Source organism: Vipera berus (assembly GCF_964194415.1).
Source record: "Vipera berus genome assembly, chromosome: 3".
Classification (NCBI taxonomy): domain Eukaryota; kingdom Metazoa; phylum Chordata; class Lepidosauria; order Squamata; family Viperidae; genus Vipera; species Vipera berus.
The window spans coordinates 79,968,439-79,981,031 of NC_138204.1; the positions used below are offsets into that span (position 1 = coordinate 79,968,439).

General features: G+C 37.9%; 1 protein-coding gene across 1 annotated transcript in view; it reads right to left on the bottom strand.

Moving 5' to 3' along the window:
• The window catches only part of TTLL7 (tubulin tyrosine ligase like 7), a 68,089-nt gene that overhangs the window by 33,931 nt on the left and 21,565 nt on the right, over window positions 1-12,593 (bottom strand). The window contains exons 9-13 of the mRNA XM_081322809.1: window positions 10,852-10,946; window positions 9,580-9,727; window positions 9,405-9,478; window positions 6,364-6,499; window positions 4,643-4,729 (exon numbers count right to left, since the gene is read on the bottom strand). Of these exons, the coding sequence (XP_081178935.1) occupies window positions 4,643-4,729; window positions 6,364-6,499; window positions 9,405-9,478; window positions 9,580-9,727; window positions 10,852-10,946 (540 nt within the window). The remainder of the gene's footprint in view (window positions 1-4,642; window positions 4,730-6,363; window positions 6,500-9,404; window positions 9,479-9,579; window positions 9,728-10,851; window positions 10,947-12,593) is intronic.

The window sequence follows — 12,593 nt, forward strand, 5'->3', positions numbered from 1 at the left end:
ATGACTGCTTGCCCCATCAAGTGTAGCAGTGATATATTCTTTTTAAAATGCACTGAAGCACTTGGAGAGTTAAGCTAATATGAACAACAGAAAAAAATAGAATGAGAAGTTTTGCTTATAATAATTTATTAAATTAATATGCTGCCCAACTCCTAGCAACTCTGGGTGGCTTACAAATTGTGAGACATTTAAGAACAAAGAAACAAAATACAATGAACACAAAACAACTAATAAGTCATAATCAAGGACCCCATCTGTTCAAATAGACTCCTTTTTAAACCTGTGGCAAATAGTGGTGAAAGAAAAGAGAGTTCACTACAACTATTTCCAAAGGCAATTATATAGTTCCCAAACCGGCCACAAAGCTTTATTTTATTTTTACTCCTGATTCATGTTCATTAGTGTAAGGATCCAGCACAAGCCACTACAATACAGATTTGGATCTAGTTAGAACACAAACCAAAAACAATATTCCATAGTTGGGGCATCAATCCCTATGCAACAGAAACAGAATTTGCTCAGTAAATCTCACTGTAATCCATCTGCATATGGGATATTTCATTTACTTTAGGAATGGGGAAAGGGGAAAGGGAAAAAGAAAAGCATGCACAACAGTCAGAAAAACAGCCAGAGCAATAGACAAAGTCACTTAGGTATCCTTTCATACAGGGGGCAGTGGAAAGTACCATAGGTTGCAATCTGCCTGCAATAGCCTCCTCAGCTGAGACGGTTAATCTTTTTAACCAGCTGGGGGTTAGGAATTATCAGAACAGAGGCCAATAAAAAGCTACATGAAAAGTAGGTCACTTGACACAAAGTGCCTAATTCATCTTCCAATGCTGTGCCACACATACAGAAGAGGATTAGGATATATACTCTGCAATCCTTTGTATTCCACAGGGTTGCCTTAAACTAACATCTCAAAGGGCTACAAGGCAACTCATAGTTAAGGTATTTAAATGCCCCCTTTTTTTCCCAGTGGGACTAAATGCACTGAGAGGATTGCTGTGAATCAATAGTTACTGTCATATAATGGGTTAAGCAAGCAGCGACTGTGAATTTCTATGTATCTCATAGGAGGGGCAAGTGGGGAGACACATGTAGACACTCAGATGTCCAGAGATTTTGGACTGCAACCCTCATTATCCCTTGCCCTTAGTGAAACTGGTGGAGCTGTGAGATTTAGGACACTGGGTCACCTCATTTGCTAGTTTCCATCTCCCATACAAGGGGCCTTTAAACTCATCTTCCTGTCCACCATAGTTATGCTCTGTCCAAACTCTACCCAAATAAATATTGGAGATATTTGAGGGATCTGATACTAGATTCATTTTTTTCTGATGAACTAGATTTTCTTTCTGATGAGAGTAGATATAAATTTCCTGATAGGTATTAAAGAACACTGTATCTAGTATTTTGTTAAACCATGGGTTTGTTCGGTCATGGTCACTTGGATTTAGATGATATATTTGGTTTAAACCTATGTACAAACTCAGGCTATAAGACAACACAGAAAAATATTAATTGGATATTTTTTTCCGGGAGTGTGGCCACTGTTGTTACACAAACAAAATTCCACATGGCAGTCATGGAAACAGAAAATTTAGCAACTGTTTTCATAAGGAACAATTTGTTATTATGAGACTGGAACTGTGTGGTTAATGGCAGTCTTTCCTAGCTCTGGTCTACAACTCTCATCATTCCATGGATGACTAAATTTAGGTCATAATATTGTGACAGATGGGAGGAGCGGGGAATTTGGTTCAATACCCAAAAGATCCAACTTTTTAGTATCAAATTTGAAGTGTTACAGTCCCCTCTTTCACCCAACACAGAAGCATCCAGGTCAGAATTATACAAAACTGCCTTAAGAAATCTTCCAGGCAGAGGATGAAAGAGGTAACATGCATATGATGCATGCATGTGCCATTCTGTGAATATGCAATATCTACAAGAAGCATGATATTAGCAAGCATAAAAGTATTAAATCAATGTGGATGACTATGAAGAATTTTCAGTTAGAAAGTACAGTATTCCCTCTAGAGGACACAAACTACCAGTTTGGATGGATGGATGGATGGATGGATGGATGGAAGGAAGGAAGGAAGGAAGGAAGGAAGGAAGGAAGGAAGGAAGGAAGGAAGGAAGGAAGGAAGGAAGGAAGATCTTATTTGCAATCTGCAGTTTTGGAATGCTTTTATTACATTAAAAAGAAATTAGTATTTTATTGATATTATCCAAGTATAATGCAACCTCGGACAACAGCATTCTTGCCTGCCTCTGCCTAAAATTCTGTTGCATTTTCAAGTTTTACGGTCCCCAATTTCAGTTTCGCCATATTACAATACAAGCTGGAATTCTAAGCTTTGTTCAAGGATGGAATATTCTATCATCTTATGAGCTGTGATAAATTCTGGTCTGTTATGAAAAACTAGTTCTTAATCTGAAGGTCCTCCTAGAGTCAAACTCCAGTTGGAAGAGCAATGGTTGCTGTGTCTAGGACAGGGGTAGGCAACCTCGGCTCTTTTATGACTCATGGACTTCAACTCCCAGAATTCCTGAGTCAGCATTGCTGACTCAGGAATTTTGGGAGTAAAGAGCCAAGGTTGCCTACCCATGGTCTAGGACAGCTTTGTGTACTTGTCATGGCGTTTTCTCCATAATTTTTTTCTGTTGTCTCTGAGGACTGCTCCTGGCATCTTTGTAGGTTATTTCCCGTTCAAACAGTGTATTTCGCTGCTATCTACAGTAACTGGCATCCGATTTTGTGCAGATGGGATTATGTATCCACCTAATTTGTTTGACCAAAGCGCCTCTGCTCCATTTGCGTCTTCTAGTTTCAAGTTCTGGAGAATCCTTTGCTGTTAGGTTTAATAGGTCCTTCTTTGCCGATTCCTGACCTTTCTTTCTTGCTGGGAGGAAAGAAATGTGACTCCAAACAGTATGGCACAGGGACATAAAAAGTCCCACTCCTCTTTCTGGCTGTTCCACTGAATAAGTAGCTTGATAAGAGGATTTTCAGCTTGGCCTTTGGCACACAACATACGCAATTGTGATCCTTGACCATGTGTGAGCCCTTGATCATGCCTCCAGTATGATCTAAGCCATTAGTGACCGTCTAACTGTTATCACCTTTACTCAACTCAAAGGTGTATGAAATCCACAAAGAATTTAAGGACGCTTTTACTGAGATGTTTCTTTGGCCTGTAGGGTCAAAGTTCAGTTTAGTTTCCTTGAACCTTCATTTAGGGACAATCCCTTTTGAGGTGTCCTGAATTTAAAACACTTGAAAGCTAGCCTATCGGGAAACCTACCTCCTGGTTGCAAGTTGAGTGGTGCCAGATATTATAAAGTCATTTTTCATATGATGTAGCTGGAACTGAACATGCTACAGACCCTGGATTAATCTAATTAGCCAGGATTCTTCTTATTTTAGAAACATGTTGAGATAATCGCGCTCAAGGAAGGCTAGCTATTCCAAAGTGAGATTTGTAGAACAAAGCTTTGTGCCTCAAACTTAGTAGCCTGGAAATGCACAAACAGCAATAACCTTTCAACTTTTTATAATAATAAAAAGTTATTATTTTTATAATAAAGCAGGATAATGTTTGTAGGAATAATAATAGCCCTTTGGGGGCACTCATATAAACAAATACATTGGGGAGGGCAGGTTTGAGTGGAAATGTTTCTTCAAATGCTGTTTTTTTAAGCACCTGTACCTTTTTTAGTGTTATGAGAATTAGATAAAAGATGCCATCACACTGCCCCTTCTATAAGGAGAAGCCTGCCAAATTTCAGACAGAAGGTGTTTTAGTAGAAGAGAATATATACTGAATAGCTTAGGTTGACCTGTGGAATCCTTAGTGCTCTCAGAGCTTGGTTGTTTGTTTACAGACTTTGCATTACTCAACTAGCTAACATCATCAGTACACTGATGTATCCAGTTGGACAATGAAACATCTGCTAGCAACCAACCAACCTCAGAAGGAGTTTTACCATGGATCTGAGATCCCCTTTACAAATTTGGGAAGAACCAGAAACTTGTTTGGTGGTCTAATTCTGTGATAACCAACAATACAGAGGCACCCTTTCCTAAGGAGCCTGACAAATTGTAAAAAGAGTGGTTTATAGCCTTTTACATTAAGTGCCATCAACGTTGATTTTCAGGATGGGAAGACAGAAAATTAACCGCAAATATACACTTCACTAACACCACAGGAAAGCACTTTAAAGCGTGAAGCATGATTGAAAAACCACTATAAAGAGTGGGGAACAGCATGTAGCAAACTAGTATGACCGAAGGGCTGCTGATTAACTGTGGAATTGAAAGGTAGACTTGTCAGTCATGGCTGTCAATCACTCAACTGGTTCCCTTCTCATTCTGTCTGCTTCTAGCAACATGAAAGCACAGTAACCTCTTTGGCAAAATGAAATGCCATTTTGTAATCTTCCAGAATGTTAAATTGCTCGTGAAATTTTATGACAGCGGCAACCAGTTTCTGGTTGTTTCAGATGAAATTCAATTTGGGAATGTGGCACATGGAACTGATCCAAAAACAGCCTAATTCAGCTCAGAATTTAGATGAGCCAAGTGCACTTCATTTAAAAATATAGATAACGTTTAATTTCATTCAATAAATACCTTTGGTCCACGTGTTCTGACAGATTTTCCCATTAGTTTCTCATCATCAAGTTCACACTGTTCCAGAAGATCCAATATGTCTTCTTCCTGAAAAGATACATTCTTGAATAAATGTGAAAAAGTCAGAATGCACACAGCATACTTAAAAAAACCTACCCTTTTTCTCCCCTTATCTAACAGTGTCTGGGTCCTAAAAACAATGTCAATGGAAACTTGCAATTATTTTTGTTGAGCTAATTACAAGGGTTGAAAGAAAAACTATGCCTCCACCTCCAGTTTACATAGGGCTATTTTAATAACCTCAAGGATCATTTCCCATTTTATTTGGCTATTTGTATTTACTTATTCCTATAATCACCACCATTCGCTACGTACTTTTACCAATGATGTCCACATGAGTTGCAGCTGTCACAAAAGAGCTCCACACTTTAATCTCTTCAACCAGTTCCTGACAGTCCTTTCCATCTCTTCCACCTCTATCCCTCTGAAACAACAATTATGTGGAGTTTGGAAGCACAAGAAAAAATTTTTTGCTGCAACATGACAACCCGGGACCTTATACTGCATGAGCCACGACAAGAGGCAATTGCAAAGTTGGATCTCACCTCTTATTTCATCCGCCACAAGAGTCCAGACTTGGTTCTGTACAACTTCCACCTTTTTCCCCAAACTGAAGGAATACCTGAGTGGGCATCTGTTTGACTCAAACGAAGAGGCAGAAAGGTCTACCAGGACCTGGTTGAAGAGACAAAGTGTGGAGTTCTTTTGTGATGATTGTCCACTGCTGGCAGAAGTGTGGAGTGAATGGCGGTGATTAGGTGGAGAAGTAAATAAAAGTAACAAAAGTTGCTCAGTTCAAGGATTACTGTCTGTTTTGTTTATTAAATTATCCCTATTTAAACGGAGTTACGGAGGCGAAGGCAATTACTTTTTCTTCAGCTCCTACAGAATTGATTTTGCCAGGTTTTATTGACAGGTGCCCGTGAAGCTAAACTTTTTAAGTGGTAAAAAAGTTTTGATTCCTGACTCGGGAGTTGAACTCAGTACTTAAAGCCACTGCAGTTCTATGCGTTTATTGATCTATGAATCTATGAACGTTATAACATACCACAATGAAAAAAACAAGATTATACTAGCTAACCACAGCTGAGATCACTGCATAGGAATTCCAGCAGAGCTGTCCATGCAAAGGCCATTTGAATCCAGCATGAACGGAACAAGCAGTTTAGCATTTCTTTAAAAGGCTGCTTGAGGTTTCAAAACCAGACATCTATCAGATCTTCTCCCTGGAAATGCTGTAGTAAGATGACATGGGTTTTGTTTTTCGTCTTTCAGGGTGCTATATGCAAACCTGATAGACGAGTAGCCAGAAAAAGCTTTTGGAGACCAACCATAATTGGATGCAACATGCAAAGATATAACACATGGTTTATGAATCCATATGCTGTATGGATCCAACCATTCTAGTTTTTAAACCAACATTTAAAAGTAAGCACATGATACAAAACCAGCTAACTGTACTGTTTTCATCAAGCTGCATTTGAATCATTAGTAATATATATATATATAAACACAACGTTGATCTCACTGCGGTATAAGCACAACTCAGCGCGACAGTACTATAAATTGGATGAAAAGAAAAAAGAATCTAAACATCTTAGTACTTCTACATGGAAATCAATTATTTGAAATCATTAAGTCAATAATGGCACTGCTGATACCTTCATCCTTTTCAAAGGGTTGTTCATTTCCCGTTGAAGTGAAGCTGCCCTCCCAGCAAGAAAGGTTTGAAAAGCTGTGGCTAACAAACCTTCATATTTTTCAAGTAGAAGTTTATCGTCAGGAGGGTAAATACGCCTACAATATAAATAAAAGAAAGGAAAAATCTATGAGAGATGAACAATTCCACAACCCGTTATCCTGTATGCATGCTTAACTAAAATGAACTTACGGTAAACAAAATGTATAGCTTCTGTTGCTTCAGACATACATACATACATACATACATACATACATACATACATACTGTACATACATACATACATACATAATTTGGATTTCGCCCATATTTGGGTCAACGAGGTGCTCAAAACACTCAAGACATATATATGAGGTGCTCAAAACACTCAAGACAGACAGACAGACACACACACACACACACACACACAGCATTGCATTGATTTATCCACAGAGTTAAGCCATAGAGATTTTCAGGGAGAACATTAACTTGGTAATGTATTTAATGGAAAACACAGACTTGAAAACACTTATTCTACTTAAAATCTACTGTATTTTCACTGGAGAAAGGAGACGCTACAACTAAAAAAAAAAGCAAAACAGGAATAAAGCTTGTCTTTCTATAAACAATAAGCTTAAATGTTCAAATACTCACTGTAATGTCAACCAGGTTTGCATGAGACACGAAACATTATATATTGCATTCATAATTCAGAGACAGGGACAGCGAGTTTGAGAAGGACATTACAAAAACCACAAAAATTGCATTAGACACTCACTACTTTCTTTCTGACAAGAACTATCAATTATAACCCATTTCCTCCTTTCTATTCAGTTGAAATGAACTGCTCCGTTCCCCACCAACCACACAAATTGTAATTTATTATTAATTTCTAGCTTCGCTAGTATGGATTGCTGGATAACACCAAAAAAAAGTGTCAAGACTTCAGGATATATTCCTGCCTTTTCTTCTGCCATTTACAAATTCTGGAATACACTGGGTATATTAAAGCCGCTGCATACTGTAGATAATTATGCAAAGTATTACAACTACTTTGGAATCTCATGCAATATGTAATGGATGCTTTGTGTGAGAAAAAGAAGTTCTTTCAAACATACAACTTTTCTCTGTGATGGTATGTTTCAAAACATATTACAGAGTAAGCTACGTGCAGTGTAACAAATTTTGCACACTTTGAGGCTATCGTTTGGCAGAGTTAGAATATGTGGGGAGGAGGGAAATTACTTCCCAATTGTATTGCTAAGGATGATTCAACCCATGTTATTACAAATAATACTTTTGTGGCTAGGGGTTAATAACATTCTCAAACTTTTTGTTGTTTCTTTTGTGATCAAAATATTTAAAAATAAAGTAAGAATATTACTAGATTTCAATGGCATAAAGTGGGAAGGCTTCCTAGGGCTATTAAAAAAAAGAGCCGGGGCTGAATTCTCCCAATATACTGTGTCTATTAGTTGCCCATACTAATTAAGAAAAATTAAATCCCCTAAACAATTCTGAAAGTCAATTAAATTTCTTATAGTCACACCAAGACCTATAGTTTCTAGCAACAGCAGAACTTTAATTATGTGTCTTTAAAATGTGGCTCAGTGGTTAGAATGCAATATTGCATGCTAAATCTGCCCCCAGTCTAGAGTTTGACCTTGACAGGCTCAAGGTTGACTTAGCCTTCCACCCTTCCAAGGTCGGTAAAATGAAGACCCAGATTGTTGGTGGCAATTTGCTGACATTGTAAATCACTCAGAGAGTACTGTGAAGCACTATAGAGTGATATATAAGTCTAAGTGTTATTGCTACAGCTATATGCCAGCCTTCAAAACCTGGTTTTCCCAGGGCATCTTAAAACACACAGTGTCAACCAAATTTCTGAAACGAATGAAATATTAAACAAAACACAGTAATAAAAATATTTAACATTATATCAATCAAAGGAGAAGTTCTAACAAAAAGCTTCCAAAAACACTATATTGAATACATTACCAGATTAAGATATCAGAAATATTAATCATGATTTTTGTTTTCTGATTTCAAGCTAACAAGTTAGTATCAGGAAAATCTAATTCTGGAAACCAATGAAAAGATCCAGTTCTAAACTTTATTTTATTGATTTGTCTAAACAAGTTCAGAGATCAGCAATCTTTGCAGATAGCAGATAATTTGTACAATTTTTCATTATGCTGCAAGGGCTGAAAAAGTGCGAATTTAAAAATCAAGATAGTAAAAACTTAACACAGCCCAAATTTCCTCTATCCTTACTATAAATTTTATAAGATCTTATGCAACAGCATGCAATCACTTTTATCTGCAATTTCATTAGATTTCAGCATTTTTCCTTTTTAATTGGGGAGCAATCAGATAATCAACGATTATCCCAGGTATTCTAGCTGCTACAGGCCAGTAAAATACTTTATAAAGCTCTTAGAACTAGTTTTCATTTTTTCATCTTTCCTCATATTGGGTTTTAAGATTCTTTTTCAGAAGAAACACATTTTTGTATCTCATTTTTTTAAAAAGAGCTATCATGACTTTTAAGGAATTTATGATGCATGACAAGACTTTGTTCTGTAGACCATCAAAAGAACCGTAGGCTGATAGTGACATATCTCAAAATCTGTCTTGAAGTTTAACAAAAAAAAAACCTCAGTTAAGATCTTATTTTTATAATTTGAGTTCGATTGGGGAAAATGTTGTTTAAGAAAGTTGGCTTAGTTATGGCTTTGATTTCACACTAAACTTCCATTTTAGCCAGGAAAGAATTCTCTCTAAACAGAGGAAATAAAATATCTGAGAACTGTATAACCATGATTCATCATGTTGTTGGCAATACTATTTTGAGAACAAATAGCTTACACCCACATCCTAAGATTAATTATTACCCTATTTCATCATTAAAGAAGAAAGAACCTTTACGTAAGCACGATACAAGCAAAGTGAATTCCATTTTAAATCAAATGAATCCAAGATATATACTTTGAATTAGGAATCTAGGGGTTACATAGTTACCTATAATTTCCCATGTGCCTGTTTTCATACTCTTCTTTGGAGATCTGCCTGCGCACTTGTGCAAGTCTCTCTTTCTGGAAGCCAAGAACATGTGGAAATGACTGAACATACCGCTAGAGAAAAAGGTAGAAAACATGGCTCCTTCATTTATATATACACAGATGTTTTAAATTACCAGTTCTTCTCTCCTCCTTTCGAGGGAACGCCGTTGCTTTTCCCAGTCAGAAGATATAGGTGACAGCCTTTTCATTGACCCTTGGCCGTACAGTCTCTTCTGAGCTTCTGCTTTTTGCTTGGCTAAATTTTTTCTTTTATCACTTGTCCTGAAAGGAAAATACTTGACAGGGTCAACAAAAGCTACCCAAGTGGAGTTTTCAGCTCTTCTGGCACAATGATGTTAGAGTCCAGGGCTATCTTTATTTGCTAATGACTGGCAAGCTCGCTTTTTTCCCCATACCTACCAACCTCCCAGATGGAGAAGCACAAATATCTGTTTGCCATGGCTGCAGAAGTAGAGGCCGCACATTTTCTTCCTTTTCCTACATGGCAGCTATTCCAAGACACCCTTTCTGTTTTCATCTACCTGCACTGGTAAGCCGATGAGTGCTTGGTACCGACAAGCTGCAATGGAGGGGGAAAAGTTGGAGAAACCACTCTCCCCAGGACAGAGCAAGATGGGAGCTATCTCTGTCAGCCAGACAATGAACTATCACAAATAGGTTCTCCTCAGAAACAATCCTCCTCAGTTGGTTGTTAATGTCAGGCCCTGATATTACGCCTGGCAACTGCAAGACCGTGCTGTTTTCAGATGCTTCACCTGGTAATACCTGAACAACTAACTCCTCCTAAAGACACTGGACAAATGGTACCAAACAAGATATTGGAATTCCTACCATCAGCTAGACTAGAGGAATATACAATATCCTCGGAGGCCTCATTTATAATAAGCTGTTTAAAAAGAACAGGCACTTTCACACTCTAAGACAGGGGTGTCAAATTGCTGGCCTGCGGGCCAGATGCGTCATCTGGAAGCCGCGCCCACCCCATTGCCGGCAATGGCAAAACCATCCCATGCAGTTGTGTGATGTCACGTGACATTGCGAGTTTGACATGTCTGCTCTAAGAGAATATGCACAGATATGCAGTAGCACCAGTTTCATTGCAATCTTCTTAGTCCAATCAGATGGAAAACAAAGACATGAACACAATCTTCTTCTGCCTCAAGAAATTACTTCATAAAAATCTGGCCAGACCACTTGGACCAAACTAGGATTTAACTTACTTTTTTTCCAATAATGACAAAGATTGTATTATATTTGAATTAAATACTCAAAGAGTCAAAGGATTTAACTTAAATTGTATGAAAACATTTTTTTGGAAAATTTGGTAAATGTGCCTCAATTTTGTTATTACCATAATAAACAATAACTAGCCTATGCATATTTACCTGACATTGAGAAGCTGTAATGCATTCAAAAGGACACCTTTTTTCACATCATAATCAATTTTCTGGTCAGTACCAAAGCTGGGGGCTCGATTAATCTGAGAAAATGAGGGGAAAAAAGGCAGAACATTTTCAGGAATATTAAATACAAAAAAATAGTGTGTACAAAACATTCCATCACTCATATATATGCTTGTATCACAAACCAAATTTTCAAGATCCTTACTTTTATGGCATGTGAAATATCCAAAACAATGTTACATATAAAATGCATTTACTTCCCCTGTATTATTTAGCTATTTGCTATTATAATTGGAGCATGAACCCTCAATCACAGGCAGAGAAAGCGTAAACGTTTGCACTGTGCAGTGTAACACATTTTAATTCATGAACCCTCAATCACAGGCAGAGAAAGCGTAAACGTTTGCACTGTGCAGTGTAACACATTTTAATTCATATTTCAAAATGTTTACATGATATGTATTATTAAAATTTAATTTTTATAGAAAACTAATAATGTAAAGCTATTAAAACCAAAACAAATCTGAAAAGCATGGGAACATATGTGTATACTGAAGCTTATTAGTGCTTAGTAGGAAAAAAAAGATGATGTATGAGGATACTATTCCTTCTCACAGAAAAATTGAATAAGGTTCAAAAATATAGAACTAGTTACATTTCACTGTTCTTCCCAATAGGATCTAAGTTGGGAATTCATAACCCTTGTAGGAGATGATCAGGCTGAGCCGGAGGGAGGGGTCAAACACATCATCAGTCTCAAGTCCCTTCACCCCATAAGAGATCTAAGCCCAGCCCACCTTGAATTCCCTTGATTCTTAACTCCCGCCAATTTACTTTGACCATTAGTAGTTCAGATTCTTGTAAAGAGCTTTAGCATACAATATATATTTGCGATAGTGGCAAATATCTATAGCTCGAGTGTAGTATGAGGGTGAAGGTTCGTTCTCCGAGCTTGTGGGTTGGTTTCTAAACATTTCATTATACCAAGCTAGGTAACATCTTCAGCAGAGTTTAGGGGATGTCAGTGTCAGTGTTCTTCTGTTTATAAGGGCTTCAGGTGTGGGTGTATCAGGTGAGGATTTGTGATGGGTCTTGTGATGGGTCAGGTGTGAGTCTTGTGATGTAAGGCCCCCCCACACCAGAGGTTCATCTCCCAATGAACCTGATCTGACGTAACCTCTCCATCACAAGACTCACTGCTGATTCACATCTGACCCATCACAAGACCCTCATCTGACACACCCACACCTGAAGCCCTTATAAACAGAAGGACACTGACACTGGCATCCCCTAAACTCTGCTGAAGATGTTACCTAGCCTGGTACAGAAACATTCAGAAAACAACACACAAGCCCTCAAACCTATATATATCGCACTTCAATGCTATATCTAGCAGTGCAGGTAGCATCATGGTTTAAATCACTACTAAAAGGCTTGATTTAAATCAACTCGATTTAAATCATAATTTTTAAAGAGCAACTGTCATCTCTGTCCCGCAGCGGTGGCTCCTCTGACCCGCTGTTGACTCACCGACAGTCCCATTCACTTTAATGGGACAGATCGTGATGGGGCAGTGACACAACAAGGTGAGGGACATGACAGGCAGCAGGTGAGTGGATGCCCACTAACAGGTGCTGCCATGATGGATCTGAAATGACAGGTGCTCTTTAAATGTAAGGACTTATTCTTGCTAGTAGTTAGAATCTTTAATATTATTATTTGCA